At 41.1% G+C, this 17,321-nt stretch overlaps 1 protein-coding gene across 4 annotated transcripts in view; it reads left to right on the top strand.

Moving 5' to 3' along the window:
* Nucleotides 1–831: 831 nt before the first annotated feature.
* LOC110502093 (zinc finger protein Helios-like) overlaps nt 832–17,321 on the top strand; it is a 36,481-nt gene continuing 19,991 nt past the window's right edge. Inside the window, exons 1-3 of one of the 4 annotated variants that reach the window (XM_090216040.1) lie at nt 873–1,109; nt 2,205–2,263; nt 6,386–6,432. In XM_090216040.1, coding sequence (XP_090072166.1) covers nt 6,399–6,432 — 34 coding nt within the window. In that variant the 5' untranslated portion in view covers nt 873–1,109; nt 2,205–2,263; nt 6,386–6,398. Of the gene's footprint in view, nt 1,110–1,301; nt 2,264–6,385; nt 6,433–17,321 lie in introns of those variants that run through there. The other 3 variants (XM_036959165.2, XM_090216041.1, XM_036959166.2) reach the window with 3 other exon arrangements.

Here is a 17,321-nt window from a genome sequence, read left to right as displayed (position 1 = left end):
AAGGTGTCATATCACATCTGGAGTCTTTTTGGTCATCAAATCTAAAGAGTGAAACATCTAACCACTTATTGGAAGTGACTAAGATGACCTAAAGTTTTCATCTGTGACCAAGAACAACACAAAACATGAAAACATATTTTGAATGTCACATCTCTCTCACGTTTTCTTTTTTCGTTTATTTTCATTGTGATTGTACAGCAGCTTTTAGAGCATGCGTTGACAACCGTACCTCTTGAATACTGTGCTGTACTTCAGGAGATAATTTCAGACAAGTCTGGTCTTTGCCACAGGAGGGAGCAGAGGAGGAGAATAATGAATCTACAGTACAATGCAGAGCTTCTTGCTTATACCACTTCTGACAAGAAATTATTAGAATAGATAACCAATAAGATATATAATGCATTTGTGTTTGTTTCCATGTTTTTAATGAATTAGAACTCTTAGGCAATGGCCTAAATACAGGCAAATGTGGCATCAAAAATATGTGCAAACAATTGGACTCCCATAATAATAATTAGTAGTAGTATTAATAGTAATAGTAATTTGTTTATAATATGTGTTCATGTATGTATCTTTTATATTTTTATTCATACTTAATTGTCCATTGCTTAGTAATACAATACATATTTTTATGAGTGCTGTATCAACCGTAGCCTAATTAATAAGCACTATTAGCTTTATTATTACTATGATCCTTTTATCATTTATTTATTATCATCCTAATTTGTCATATTCAATCATTGTTTTCACCATTTACTCAAAATAAAAATGCCTTACTGTTATTTTAAACTTTTTGTCAATGTGTTAAATACAAAAGCAACAGGCTGTGAAGTACTGTAATCGATTGCCGAGCAGCTACAGCACAGACAGCCAGAGAGAGAGAGATCCGTTTCTCTGTGTTAGACCAGGTTCCCAGAACAGACACTCCGCGGCTCGTCTGCTCTGCTTTCGAAGATGGAGGAAGTATTGGAGGATTAACTGTTGTTGCCTGCGGAATTTCTGTATTACATTGCATTGTATTCCAAGCAAGACATTCCAATGGGTGAACATGTGTAGTTCTTACCTCACAGCATAGGTGATGGGATTATTTAATCTCCTGCGATTATAAGGTAACGAAATAAAGAAAATAAATAGCGATAATTATATATTTATTTAGCCTACAAGGATGACAGTTTGTCTGCTATGATGATGATCTAAAATATGTCCGTGGATAAACGCTCAACATCCGACCATTGATCCAGATTCCAGACAATGCAAATCGTGCTGCAATCTACACAGACACGGAATTCAGCGAGACAGGTGCATTTCACTAATAAACATCAGACGGCTCTGGACTGCACAATGGTCGGATACCTGTTGATGCAGCAGTGGGGGCTTCTGCAAAGTCTTTCTATGACATGATTCGAAATGCTTTGAACCCAAATTGCAGTGTCAAGGGAGATACTCTCGTATTTTATTGAATTAGGCTATAGAGATAGAATGGGCACAATTATTGAGGAGACGTTTTGTCTGTTGAAATATCTTTCTACCTGCACCTGCATGTGAATGACAGGTTACTACGAGACAGCATGGACTATCAGTCTGTCATATCTCTCTTGGACTGCCCACTGACACACTCACTCTTACACCTCATCCAATACCTTTTGAATAACGATGCTTATCCGATTCCTTAGAATCCCTCGGCCAAAAATAGGCTGCTCCCTACTCCTTTTATTTGGCTAATTCCATAGGAACCGGTGGATCCAGTTATATTCTACGCTTTCTTTCTTTCTTTGTTCCTTTGTTTCTTTCATTTAGTCTAAAAGCAAGTTACATCTTCCCCGACCTGCTTTAATAAATACAAAATCCAGTAATACACAGTCTATAACTGTTGAAGTGCCCATATTTTGGCTAATCAAGGTGTACTTCATAGAATATTATAGGATACATACTGTACATAAAGGGAAGGTGCGTGCGGGCTGAGGTGAAAAAGTTGACAGGCTAGTTCAGCACAGAGGAAGTAACTACCAAAGCTACTTATTGAGGAGTGTGCTGCCATGTTCCTAAACTTTATTCAGTTTGTATGCAGGACAGGACCGTGGTATATTCAACTGAAGTTTTTATTTTAGGTGTCCTACTTTTTAAAAAGAGGAGAGTAGACTCTACATTATTAATTGTCTATCAAATACATATTAGACAACTGGGGGTTTTAATTTGTATTTTAGAACGAGGTGCGACTTCCATTGACGAAGATCACTGACTTGCACAGGGGAGACACTGAAAGGTAATATTAAGTTGAACATTTTGTCAATTTATCAAGTCTGGTTATCAGAACCATACAAATTATTATGCATTTAAAATTATTAGGCTACCATTCCTACACGAATACTTTGCGTACTAACTTTGTAACACATTTATAATAACTTAACAGCATTGTTTTTACCTAGTCGCAACAGATTAACTTTTAACTTCAATGGTCCTCATTCTGCTTACTCTTTCTGAGCGATTGATCGATAAATTGACAGGGCTACCCATTCGATTGCTCAAATCATACAATAACAGGTGGCGGCTGATTCTGTCAACATATGGCTTGATTTCGATCGTGTAATTAAAATAATCAACCCATATGTTGTTTTAAACTAAAGGGAGATCTTGGGCTGTCAGATAAGCCAACACACGTGCCACGACTGAGCGTCTAGGGACTGGTGTCCACAGCGGAGGCGCGGATTGTTGGTGCAAATACTTAAGGGCTTTCCGTTTATTGCTGACGAAGCACTTATCTCAATTGTCAAAAGTATAAAATAAAATATATTGACGGAATGTAATAACTTGTATACTTAGGCTGCTAAGCGCTCTAAACTTTAGAGTATTAACAACTATTTAGTATTTATTTATTTATTTGAATAGCCTAGTCAACCACATATGACTTTTAATTCAGCATATAGTTTTTACTATTTTTCCATAGAACATACTCTTAAAAAACAGACATGTTATCTCTCCTAGTCTTAGGTAAAACAAATATTTCCATTGTAATTGGTTTCCTAATTATTGAAGTGTTAATTATGAAGGAATATGTAGCCAAAGTGCATGCCATTTTTGATTGACTTGCTATAAATATGTCTTGTGTGATTATTATTGTATGTAGATAAAAGTGGCCATCATACACAAGACATTTGCCAAAATGTTGACATCTGTATGCTAGTTCACAGTAGAAAATGTTGACATCTGTATGCTAGTTCACAGTAGAAAATGTTTTGCTTGGTCTGTCCTCAAGATTGGGCCTTAATGCGGTTTTATTTTTACAACTGAAATATTACTTTATTGTCCTCTTGTGAGTCATACAATGCCCTACAATGTATTCATACCCCTTGACTTATTCAGCATTTTGTTGTGTTACAGCCATAATTCAAAATGGATTACCTAGATTACCTAGATTACCTACCTCTTTTGTTCTCACCCATCTATAAACAATACTCCACAATAACAATCTGAAAACATGTTTTTAGGATTTTTTTCACATTTATTGAAAATTAAATACAAAAATATTTCATTTATATAACTATTCACATCCCTCAGTCAATCCATGTTAGAATCACCTTTGGAAGCGATTACAGCTGTGAGTATTTCAGGGTACGTCTCTAAGAGCTTTGCATACCTGGATTGTACAGTATTTGCTCATTGCTTGAAAGCCATTTTCAAGTATTGCCATACATTTTCAATCAGATTTAACTCAAAACTAGCTAGGCCACTCAGGACCATTCAACATTGTCTTGGTAAGCAACTCCAGTGTATATTTGGCCTTGTGTTTTAGGTTATTGTCCTGCTGAAAGGTGAATTTGTCTTCCAGTGTCTATTGGAAAGCAGACAGAAACAGGTTTTCCTCTAGGATTGGCTGTGCTTAGCTCTATTCCGTTTATTTTTTAACCACCCCCAAAAAACTCCCTATAACATGATATAGCCACCACCATGCTTGAAAATATGAAGAGTGGTAATCAGTGATGCGTTGAGTTGGATTTGACCCAAACATAAGACTGTATTCAGGACATGAAGTTCATCTTTTTGCCACATTTTTTTTCTCCAGTTTTACTTTCGTGCCTTATTGAAAATATTTTTTGGAATATTTTTCATCCTGTACAGTCTTTTCACTCTGTCATTTAGGTTAGTATTGTGGAGTAACTACAATGTTGTTGATCCATCCCCATTTTCTTCTATCACAGCCATTAAACTTTGTAACTGTTTTAAAGTCACCATTGGCTTCATGGTGAAATCCCTGAGCAGTTTCCATCCTCTCTGGCAGCTGAGTTCGGAAAGACGCCTGTATCTTTGTAGTGACTGGGTCTATTGATACACCATCCAAAGTGGAATTAATAACTTCACCATGCTCAAAGGGATATTCAATGTCTGGTTTTTATGTCCTTCTTCGCAAGGCATTGAAAACCTACCTGTTTTTTTGTGGTTGAATCTGTGTTTGAAATTCACTGCTCGACTGTGGGACCTTACAGATAAATACAGATAATTGTATGTGTTAGATGATGTAGTCATTAAAAAATTATGTTAAGCACTATTATTGCACACAGAGTGAGTCCATGCAACTTATTATGTGACTTGTTAAGCATGATTTTACTCCTGAACTTATTTAAGATTGCCATCACAGTTGGATTGAATACATATTGACTCAAGACATTTAAACTTTTCATTTTTCATACATTTGTAAAAAATGTCGAAGAACATTATTTCACTTTAAAATATGGGGTATTGAATGTAGGCCAGTGACAAAAACAATGTAATTAAATACATTTTAAATTCAGGCTGTAACACAACAAAATGTCGGAAAAGTCAAGGGGTGTGAATACTTTCTGAAGGTACAACGCTTATTTAATCTCAGGTGACCTGACCAGACATAACAAAAACATCTAGGAAAGCAGAGAGAGTAAACCTGGAACTGGACTGTCCAATTTAGCTGTGACATTTGACTGCAGAAAAGGACATATTCAGTATTTCAGAAGTTCAGGATAATTACAAACACACACACACACGCACACGCACATGCACACGCACACACGCACACGCACAATGAACATACACTGACACTTACAAAACATTAGGAATACCTTCCTAATAATGAATTGCACCCTATTTTGCCCTTAGAACAGTCTCAATTCATCGGGTCTACAAGGTGACGAAAGCATTCCACAGGGATGCTGGCCCATGTTGACTCCAATGCTTCCCCCAGTTGTGTCAAGTTGGCTGGACGTCCTTTCGGTGGTGGACCATTCTTGATACACACGGAAACTGTTGAGTGTGAAAAAAACAGCAGCGTTGCAGTTCTTGACACACTCAAACCGGTGTAACTGGCACCTACAACCATACCCCGTTCAAAGGCACTGAAATATTTTGTCTTTCACCCCCTGAATGGCAAACATACACAATCCAAGTCTCAATTGTATCAAGGCTTAAAAGTCTCCTCCACTTCATCTACACTGATTGCAATGGATTTAACAAGTGACATCAATAAAGGATCATAGCTTTCACCTGGATTCACCTGGACCAGTCTATGTCATGGAAACAGCAGGTGTTCCTAATGTTTTGTACACTGAGTGTACATGTAAACATCAATAGTATACAATCTCACCTGAACCTCCAACAGATAATACATGTATACAAAATGTCACCCTGATCGCAGACATGAAATTGGCCAGTGGTGGTATGCACCATATTACTATTCTCTATACTACTATTACTATATTTCATTTGAGTTTAAGGCCTTTTGTTCAGAGGGTCTGAAACTACTAGAACTGGGAACATTGGTCTTCTGACTCTATGTACATTTGTAACCCATAATATAGTTTGAGCTCGATATATTTGTTACTTCTCTAATCGCGCAACTTTCTATGAGCCACTGTATTCTATTCAGAGGCTAACACTTTACAATCCACCAGCACTTCAGCAGCATTTTGGGAAGTTGAACCATAGAGTTTTATGTTGCAGGGATGCTAGATTAAAGTATTTCGGAACCTCAAAAGCCAAAACTAAAACACGTGCATCTTTGTCTTCATATTGAACTCTGTATCATGTTTGTACATTCTCAAATGTTATCAGTGATAGATTTTATTGATTTATTTTCACTCAACTTTCATTGTAATATATTTGTTAAATAATAATCATGCCTGTTTCAAAATCAATGTATCCTCTAATTCGGCATTTCTAAATATTTATAATCATTCATAATGGCTCATTCATTAAATCTATTACAAACTGTTACCTAAAGTAATGTACAAATAAATCACTCCAACCAAACAGTATACACTGTTTTATTCCATTAGGATTTAGAAGAGGTTAGAAGGAGAGTAAGCACTGTGGTACAGCTGGAGTGCTCTAACTTGCTGTTTCTTTTTGATACCTACAGCTCTCCCCCAACTATGGAAACAGAGGCAACTGATGTATACTCTGCAAGTAGGTCAACTCTTCAATCACGCTCTAACCAAAATAATATTGACATATAACTCTTAAAAGTCTTTAAACGGTTTGTGACATCGTGTTTTAAGTTGTGGATACTGGATGTGTCTCTTATTCACCATTTTATGTAGTTTTTTTAATGTTGTTTTATGGTCTTTCTAATCAATTTTCCACATTTTGAGGCCGTTTTTGTCATCATTTTGGTTATAATCCAACTATAATTAGTATTTAGTCCAGTCTCCTCTTTCATTTCTGGTTGTTTCTGAGAGTTATTGATTCCTAAAGTGGTTTTATGCTAAAGCAATCAGACATTTGAGAATGTCATGATGTTGTGATGTTTTGCACAGCTGAGTTATGGTCAAAGGTATGGGGCAAGGCTGAGGCCACACTATTTTTTAACAAATACAGTTGACTCTCATACAGATATGGAAGTGTACGCAAGGATAGGTGAACGTGTTCCACACAGCTGAGATGAGGAAGTCATTCTGCTTTACTACTCCGATAAGAGGAGAGAGACACGAGCTGCATGTGTTCTGATCCTGTAAAAGGGCCAACTACTTCTTGGCTCCCCTAGAGATGTCTTATCAGTAGGGTGGTGCTGTACCAGGCACAGTGATACTTCCCTCCTCTTTCTCCCCTCCACAGATTCCCTCTGATAGAACACACTGATCATCTGGAGTTTGATAACTCCTTGTTGCAGGTGTTGAAAATAGTTTTGGGATGACTGGAGCAAAATATGGTATAGTGAGGTTATAGTGTGAAGGAAAAAGTAGGATGGAGTAGGATATAGCCATTATAGTGCCCTCTGTTCCAATCCATGTTTGAAGCATACTGCCATATCTCCTCTAAATTGTTAAAGGAAAGCTGATGAATGAGATCTCTGTCTCTTACAGTGTGGAGGAATGGTCTGGAGGTTGATGGTTTGACTGGAAAAACCAGATCCTTGCTCCTGCCTGTGCTGCCTGTGTGGAAATAGGGAAATAGTCCTGCACAGTTCCAAACCTCTTGTTCAAAGTTCATGTCATTCCAGTATCTGTGGCTTATTGAAGTGCTCCCCACTTGTAAAGTACAGTATATATTTAACCAGCCAACCAGATGTTGATGATCATTTGATGAAACACGTTCTCAACTCACTTCATAAAACGGCCTACAGAAGCCAACATGTTTATCAGGTCTTGTTCTCTCTTTGCCATTTTCATAAATTGTATTTTCCTTTTGGCCACGCCGCCTACACATGGAACCATCTATATCTGATGTGTTACACACATCATCTTTCTCTGGTTACCTTCCCTGTCTAAACAAGTCATCTGGGTCTTGGCCCTGATGTACAGAAATGTTGTGGCGGTTCATACAGTATTGAGTCAACTAATGTATGGTGCCAGTCAAAGCTCTGATTTTGACACAGCAAACTGTGTGTGTGTGTGTTTTGTATGTGTTGTCTGCCCCAGTTACTCCTCAATCTGGCCCGCGGGTTCACTTTGGGAGCAATGAGCTGCAATTTTAAGGATTGTATGAGGAATAGCAGATGATGAACACGTTTGATGCCATTAAGGTTTTCAATAATAATTACAAGGACATGAAACATAGGACCATCAACATTCCGATGCTACTAGTACATATCATCTTTGAGCCACTGTGCCTTTACCTAACCTGATCGACCACACAGAGTCGTCAAGGCATCAACACTTAGCACAGTAATGGGAAAGCCTGTCGTATCCAGTCATAGAGCGACTCCTGTCTCTACGACAGACAGCACTGCCAAGGGATAGCCGCCCGTCGGTCACCTGAGATTTCCTTCAACTTCAGCGTGGCTTGCAACCTGAGACCAGACCCAGGGATTGTGTCATCATGGTCATGGACCGCGACTCCCAGAGTGCCTCACTCAGCAGCAGCCAATCACAACAATGGAACACTAGTCTACCACATATAATACTAGCATTTTGTTTTAGTCTCCATAGGGGAAGCATGAAGATTGAAGATTAACTGTTGGACTGAAGTGGCCATTGTCTCTATGACATCTCCGGTACTTTCCTGTATAATGTGCTAGCTGGTAAAGTGTTGTCTTTGCTCTGGTGTGGCTCATGTGGGATTTGACACCTGGGTCAGTGGAGGTGCTGTGGTGTTGCTTCTGTTTTGGCTGAGAGGCTCCCCTGGGGTCAGGCTGTAGAAGGGATTGGACAGCTCTACCTTTGAGTGGACAGGACAGCTATCTTATAGCCGTGCCTGTGTGTCAGGGTGGGTGCTAAGAGGATGCAATCTGATCTGATCTGTATGGATAGGACATGAGGCTGACAGATGCAGTGGCCACTAGCAATACATGTTCCATCCTGCACTCCTGTGGTGGCCTGGTTAAGCCTAAGTGATGGGCCTGGTTGGGACTTGGATGGTGGACCACCCAGGGAAAATATCTTTGCTACTGGAAGTGTTGTTGGGGAACTAGCAACGGATTGCAAAGATCGGTGTGGCACTATGTTTGATTAGGGACTTACACTGCAAATGGGCCAGTGTTACCTAGTGTTGATTTTTCAGTGTAACATTTATACTGTTTATTCAGGTGTTACATTAACTCTGTTGGTGTTAAATTATTACTTAGTGGTCTAAAATAATCCCAGTGTTGGTGTTAATAACCAGAGTTGAGTGTGAGAGTGTGATTGTGTCAGTATTACTCTGTGGAAAGTACAACATTCTCATCAAAATCCTGCAGAGGTGGCACCACAGGTCCCAGAGCGGTATGGCAAAAAAAAAATGTTGTAAAAAGGTTTATTATGGGCTACAATGGGACCAGAGTTTTTCTAAGCAGATCACATGGTTTAAAAAACTGCTGGAAAAGCTCCTGTCCTTGGGGAGGAGGAAAAGCCAGTCAAACTGCAGCAATCTTGTACTTGTTCATATTAACTATATTTTAAAGAATGTTAGAACATAAACCAAATTTGATCGCGTTGACATTTTCTCACAAACAAATGGCCTATAAATTCACAATGTTACCGGTTCGTTTAACCTGGCAAGTGGCACAGGGCGCATAGTAGGCTAGACTATGCAGATTGAAACGGATTCGTCTTCCTCTGATGAGGAGTAAGAGAGGTCGGACCAATTTGCAGCGTGGTGTGTGTCCATTTTAATAATAAAAACTGAACACTATACAAATACAAAATAACAAAGTGAAAGACAGAAACGAGAACCGAAGAAGTTCCGTGTGGAACACACAGACACAGAAAACACTCACCCACGAAACACTGGTGGGAAAAGGCTACCTAAGTATGATTCTCAATCAGAGACTAACGACACCTGCCTCAATCAGAGACTAACAAAACCATACCAGGCCAAACGCAAAATACAACATAGAAAACCAAACAGACTGCCCACCCCAACTCACGCCCTGACCATACTAAAAACAAAGACAAAACAAAGGAACTAAGATCAGAACGTGACAGTACCCCCCCAAAGGTGCGGACTCCGGCCGCAAAACCTGAACCTATAGGGGAAGCTCTGGGTGGGCGTTTGTCCGTGGTGGCGGATCTGGCGTGGGACGTGGACCCCACGTCACCATATTTTTTTTCCGCCTCTTTATCCGCCTCCGTGGCCTCTTAAAAACGCCGACCCTCGCCGCCGACCTCGGACTGGGGACCGAACGGACGGGAGACTCCGGCAGCTCCGGAGTGAAGGGCGATTCTAGCAGCGCCTGGCTGACTGACGGCTCTGGCAGCTCCTGGCTGGTGGGAGACTCTGGCAGCTCCTGGCTGGCGGGAGACTCTGGCAGCTCCTGGCTCCGGATAGACCGGACCGTGAAGGCGCACTGGAGGTCTCGAGCACCGAGCCTGCCCAACCCTACCTGGCTGAATGCTCCCCTTAGCCAGGCCTCTGCGGTGAGGTGGAATAGCCCGCACTGGGCTGTGCTGGCGAACCGGGGACACCATGTGTAGGGCTGGTGTCACGTACCCCAGCCCGAGGAGACGTACTGGAGATCACATGCGCTGAGCCGGCTTCATGGCACCTGGCTCGATGCCCACTCTAGCCCGGCCGATACGAGGTGCTGCAATGTACTGCACCGGGCTATGCATGCGCACCGGGGACACCGTGCACGGTGCCTGCCCGGTCCATCTCTCTCCACGGTAATTACGGGGAGTTGGAGCAGGTCTCCTACCTGACTTCGCCACACTCCCCATGTGCTTCCCTCAAATACATTTTGAAAAGTGCTGTGGCAAATGCCGCCTCGCCACAAGTTTAAAACCACACCCATCATTGAAATATTTCCCAGCATGCTTTCCTGCAGGTAGATTTTTTTTAGGATAGGTTTTTTTCCAGCTGTGTTTTGGCATGTTCTTGATTGATTGATATATTAATCATATGCTACACAAAGTTAAATACACATTTTCTAAACTAATCCAATCAGTTAGTTAGATTTATAGCACCCGTTGATGAAATGGTTATTCCAGTTTAAATGGTTTAGGTAGTTTAATTTACCAATTTGTTTGGAGTGCAGGTTTCAGATGAATAAAACTGTTGGTTGTTGCCATCCTAACTCTGGCTGCTGTCCAATAGAAACTACATATCACTTTGCAAACCAGCATAATTTGGTCTGTTGAAAGTGAGTTTAAGGCCACTCTATTAGGCAAAAAAAAAGGTATCTTAAATAAGGTCTTAAGAGGTACAGGTGAAGTCGGAAGTTTACATACACCTTAGCCAAATACATTTAAATTCATTTTTTCACAATTCCTGACATTTAATCCTAGTAAAAATGCCCTGTTTTAGGTCAGTTGGGATCACCACTTACTTTAAGAATGTGAAATGTCAGAATAATAATAGAGAGAATGATTTATTTCAGGTTTTCTTTCTTTCATCACATTCCCACTGGGTCAGACGTTTACATACACTCCATTTAGTATTTGGTAGCATTGCCTTTAAATTGTTTAACTTGGGTCAAACGTTTCGGGTAGCCTTCCACATGCTTCCCACAATAAGTTGTGTGAATTTTGGCCCATTCCTCCTGACAGAGCTGGTGTAACTGAGTCAGGTGTGTAGGCCTTGAGGTCAAAGATTTGATGGCCACTCCAATACCTTGACTTTGTTGTCCTTAAGCCATTTTTCCACAACTTTGGAAGTATGCTTGGGGTCATTGTCCATTTGGAAGACCCGTTTGCAACCAAGGTTTAACTTCCTGACTGATGTCTTGTAATGTTGCTACAATACATCCACATAATTTCCCCCTCATGATGCCATCTATTTTGTGAAGTTTACCAGTCCCTCCTGCAGCAAAGCACCCCCACGACATGATGCTGCCACCCTCGTTCTTCACGGTTGGGATGGTGTTCTTTGGCTTGCAAGCCTCCCCCTTTTTCCTCCAAACATAACAGTGGTCATTATGGCCAAACAATTATATTTTTGTTTCATCAGACCAGAGGAAATGTATCCAAAAAGTATGATCTTTGTCCCCATGTGCAGTTGCAAACTGTAGTCTGACTTTTTTATGGCGGTTTTGGAGCAGTGGCTTCTTCCTAGCTGAGCGGGCTTTCAGTTTATGACAAAATATGTCTCGTTTTACTGTGGACATATAGACACTTTTGTACCCGTTTCTTCCAGCAGCTTCATAAGGTCCTTTGCTGTTGTTCTGGGATTGATCTGCACTTTTCACACTAAAGTACGTTCATCTCTAGGAGACAGAACGCGTCTCCTTCCTGAGCGGTATGACGGCTGCGTGGTCCCATGGTGTTTATTCTTGCGCACTATTGTTTGTACAGATGAACGTGGTACCTTCAGGCATTTGGAAATTGCTCCCAAGGATGAACCAGACTTTTGGAGGTCTACAAAAAAAATGTCTGAGGTCTTGGCTGATTTCTTATGATTTTCCCATGCTGTCAAGCAAAGAGGCACTGGGTTTGAAGGTCGGCCTTGATATACATCCACACGGACACCTCCAATTGACTCAAATGATGTCAATTAGCCTATCAGAAGCTTCTAAAGCCAGGACATAATTTTCTGGAATTTTCCAAGCTGTTTAAAGGCACAGTCAACTTAGTGTATGTAAACTTCTGACCCACTGGAATTGTGATACAGTGAATTATAAGTGAAGTAATGACTTGTGTCATGCACAAAGTAGATGTCCTAACCGACTTGCCAAAACTATAGTTTGTTAACAAGAAGTTAGTGGAGTGGTTGAAAAACGAGTTTCAATGACTCCAACCTAAGTGTGTGTAAACCTCAGACTTCAACTGTATGTTGCAAGAAGTTTAATAATTACGTTTGAGCAGGAACCCACTCGGAAATTATGTTGGAGTGGGGTCGTGGAGTACCGTTAGTTCATTTTGGCCACCTGTGAGATGAAGTGTTGTATCAGTTTAGGTGGTCTATGGTTACGTTAATTGAAGTAAGAGAATGTCTCCTGGCAATTCTGAAGTTTTTATAAATGCTTACATAAGAGCATGTAACATTAAGGAGTTGTAAAAAAAATACTGTAATGTCCTTAACCCAACACCTTATCAAGGACTATGGACCTCTTGGTGTAATGTTTAAAAATACTATGAGGTGTTGTTGCATAAAACCGTTGGCGCAAACTATTACTGAACCAAAATATAAATGCAATATGCACCGATATCAACGATTTTACTGAGTTAAAGTTTATATAAGGAAATCAGTCAATTCAAATAAATACGTTAGGCCCTAATTTATAGATTTCACATGACTGGGCAGGGGCACAGCCATGGGTGGGCTTGGGAGGGAATAGGCCCACTCACTAGGGAGCCAGGCCCAGTCAATGAGAATTAACTTTTTCCCACCAAAGGACTTTATTACAGACAGAAATATTCCATTTCATCAGCTGTCCGCGTGTCTGGTCTAAGAAGATCCCGCAGGTGAATCTGGATGTAGAGGTCCTGGGCTGGCGTGACGTGGTCTACGGTTGTGAGGCCGGTTGGACGTACTGCCAAATTCTATAGAATGACGTTAGAGGTGGCTTATGGTAGAACAATGTACATTCAATTCTCTGGCAGCAGCTCTGATGGATGTTCATGCAGTCAGCATGCTAATTGCACGCTTCTTCAAAACTTGAGACTTCTGTGGCATTACGTTTTGCGACAAAACTGCACATTTTAGAGTAGGTCTTTTATTGTCCCCAGCACAAGGTGTACCTGTGTAATGATCATGCTGTTTAATCAGTTTCTTGATATGCATACCTTTCAGGTGAATTGGCAAATGATAAATGCTAACTAACAGGGATGTAAACCAATTTGTGCACAAATATAAGCTTTTAGTGCAAATGGAACATTTCTGGGATCTTTTATTTCAGCTCATGAAACATGGTACTAACACTTTACATGTTGTGTTTGTATTTTTGTTTATTATATATACACTTCCTAGTGTTAAAAATTATATATGAGGTGTTATTGCATAGCACTGAATGTGATAATTCCCTGAAACTGACAAAGTGTAACAGCATCAGCATTAAGTACAGTGTTATTTTTTTATTATTGATAATTTTACCCCATTTTCATGATATCCAATTGGTAGTTACGACCTTGTTTCATCGCTGCAACTCCCAACGGGCTCAGGAGAGGCGAATGTCGAGACATGCATCCTCTGAAACATGACCTGCCAAGCCCCACTACTTCTTAAAGGTCCCAAACTGTCATTCTGATTCCCATGTAAAATTGCGTAAAACTATGAAACAGAGTTTTAGACAGCTTTAATTTAAATGTATGTTTTATCCTTATTGGGTGATCTGTATATAAATACAGCACTTTTTGTACAAAGTCTCCCCATTTTAGGGGACCAAATGTATTCGGACAAATTTTCTTACTGTATATGTGTTTTAAAGTTGTACAAAGTTACATATTTTTTTTCCCAGTATTTGGATAATCCTGAATGGAACATTAAAAATGATGAGTGAAAAGGTTTATGATCAAACTTTATCAATGTCGAAGTAAAACTAATTTTTTATTACTTTGGTCATCATACTTTGATCTGATTTCATCCAAATATCATCACATTTGAGTAAAAACTTGATTATGGCTATTCATGACCTTTAACACAATGCTCACTTAACCTCTTGAAGTCAACCTTGCCAATATGTCGGAGGAAACATTGTTCAATTGACGAGCACTATCAGCTTGCAGGTACCCGGCCCGCCACAAGGAGTTGCTAGATGAGCCAAGGAAAACCCACTGACCAAACCCGGATGGTGCATGGCCAGTTGTGTGCTGCTTTATGGTGATCCTGGTCATAGATCGAACCCCAGGCTGTAGTGGCTCCTCAGCACTTTGATGCAGTGCCTTAGACCGCTGCGCCACCTGGGAGGCCCAACACAGTGTTAACAATGAAAGTGGACCCATATACACACTGGCCCAGTCTTAAGTTTAAAATTGTCAGAGTTGATTCAACATTGGAACATTTGCTGTTTAGGATCCGGAACAGGGTATCATCTCCTCTTCAACTCTTCTCCAAGATCGCATAGCAGTTCAGACGCCTTTTGTCCTCGTCTTGTCGTGTCCTGTATATATATATTTTTATTTTCCATCAACTCATCTTCTAAACACTCTCCTGCAACCAGCCTCACCAATTTATATTTATAAAAAATTATTATTTACCTCAGATCTGTAATCCTCCAAGAAGCTAGCCAGAAACTCCAAGAAGCTAGCCAGAAACTAGCCAGGAGCTAGCCCAGAAGCTAATCCAGAAGCTAATCAGAAGCTAGTTAGCTTCTTTACTGGCAAATCGTTAGTATTCAGCTAACCACGGTTTGTGGTCATCAGCTATCCTTTAGCTCGAAAATCTATCGCCAGTTTTGTACGGCGCAGCGCGGCTCAGAACGGAACATACCGGACCAATTTTTCTCTCCATGTCCCTGGATTTCAACTGCTCTCTGGACATTCATACCCGGATCTCACAGCTAGCTAGCTGCTATTCGTGTGACAGTCGGCTTTCGTCGATTCCGGAGCAAACATCGATTGTTCCGGTGCTAGCCAGCTCCGTCAATCACTCCTGAGTTCCAACATTCACTCCTGGGCTGCAGTCACCTATCCGGACCCGTTTCACTGCCTACGCGGAGCCCCACCGGGCCTTCACAACTGGACTGCCGACGTTATCTACCTGAAGGAGATCCGGCTGGCTCCTCTGTCGCGACGTTACCTGAACGCTCATCTGCGGCCCGCTAACCGTTAGCTGTCTTACCGGCTGCTATCTGAATAGACAATCGGACAATTTATTTATTTTTATTATTATTATGTTTTCTTCTCGGGCCTCTATAACTATATCTATTGTTCTTATTTTTGTTGTTGTTGTGTGATTTGGATTAATCCCCTCTACCTCACGGAACCCCACTAATCTACTGACCGAACGCAAGAGGTGGCTAACAACAGACTCCATCCTATGCTAGCTTGCTACCGGTTGGCTTGGCTAGCTGTCTAAATCGCCGTGACCCTCAACCAACCTCTCCACTCACTGGACCCTTTTGATCACTCGACTAAGCATGCCTCTCCTTAATGTCAATATGTCTTGTCCATTGCTGTTCTGGTTAGTGTTTATTGGCTTATTTCACTGTAGAGCCTCTAGTCCTGCTCACTATACCTTATCCAACCTATTAGTTCCACCACCCACACATGCAATGACATCTCCTGGTTTCAATGATGTTTCTAGAGACAATATCTCTCTCTTCATCACTCAATACCTAGGTTTACCTCCACTGTATTCACATCCTACCTTACCTTTGTCTGTACATTATACCTTGATGCTATTTTATCGCCCCCAGAAACCTCCTTTTACTCTCTGATCCAGACGTTCTAGACGACCAATTCTTATTGCTTTTAGTCGCACCCTTATTCTACTCCTCCTATGTTCCTCTGGCGATGTAGAGGTGAATCCAGGCCCTGCAGTGCCTAGCTCCACTCCTATTCCCCAGGCGCTCTCTTTTGACGACTTCTGTAACCGTAATAGCCTTGGTTTCATGCATGTTAACATTAGAAGCCTCCTCCCTAAGTTTGTTCTATTCACTGCTTTAGCACACTCTGCCAACCCGGATGTTCTAGCTGTGTCTGAATCCTGGCTTAGGAAGACAAAAATTCTGACATTTTAATTCCAAACTACAACATTTTCAGACAAGATAGAACTGCCAAAGGGGGCGGTGTTGCAATCTACTGCAAAGATAGCCTGCAGAGTTCTGTCCTACTATCCAGATCTGTACCCAAACAATTTGAACTTCTACTTTTAAAAATCCACCTCTCTAAAAACAAGTCTCTCACCGTTGCCGCCTGCTATAGACCACCCTCTGCCCCCAGCTGTGCTCTGGACACCATATGTGAACTGATTGCCCCCCATCTATCTTCAGAGCTCGTGCTGCTAGGCGACCTAAACTGGAACATGCTTAACACCCCAGCCATCCTACAATCTAAACTTGATGCCCTCAATCTCACACAAATTATCAATGAACCTACCAGGTACCTCCCCAAAGCCTTAAACATGGGCACCCTCATAGATATCATCCTAACCAACTTCCCCTCTAAATACACCTCTGCTGTCTTCAACCAAGATCTCAGCGATCACTGCCTCATTGCCTGCATCCGTAATGGGTCAGCGGTCAAACGACCTCCTCTCATCACTGTAAAACGCTCCCTGAAGCACTTCAGCGAGCAGGCCTTTCTAATCGACCTGGCCGGGGTATCCTGGAAGGATATTGACCTCATCCCGTCAGTAGAGGATGCCTGGATATTTTTTAAAAATGCCTTCCTAACCATCTTAAATAAACATGCCCCATTCAAGAAATTTAGAACCAGGAACAGATATAGCCCTTGGTTCTCCCCAGACCTGACTGCCCTTAACCAACACAAAAACATCCTATGGCGTTCTGCATTAGCATCGAACAGCCCCCGTGATATGCAGCTGTTCAGGGAAGCTAGAAACCA

This window comes from Oncorhynchus mykiss, chromosome 22 (assembly GCF_057628025.1).
Source record: "Oncorhynchus mykiss isolate SJ-2025 chromosome 22, ASM5762802v1, whole genome shotgun sequence".
Lineage (NCBI taxonomy): Eukaryota > Metazoa > Chordata > Actinopteri > Salmoniformes > Salmonidae > Oncorhynchus > Oncorhynchus mykiss.
Note: the sequence above shows the minus strand (reverse complement) of the source record. Positions and strands in the feature narration are given on the sequence as shown.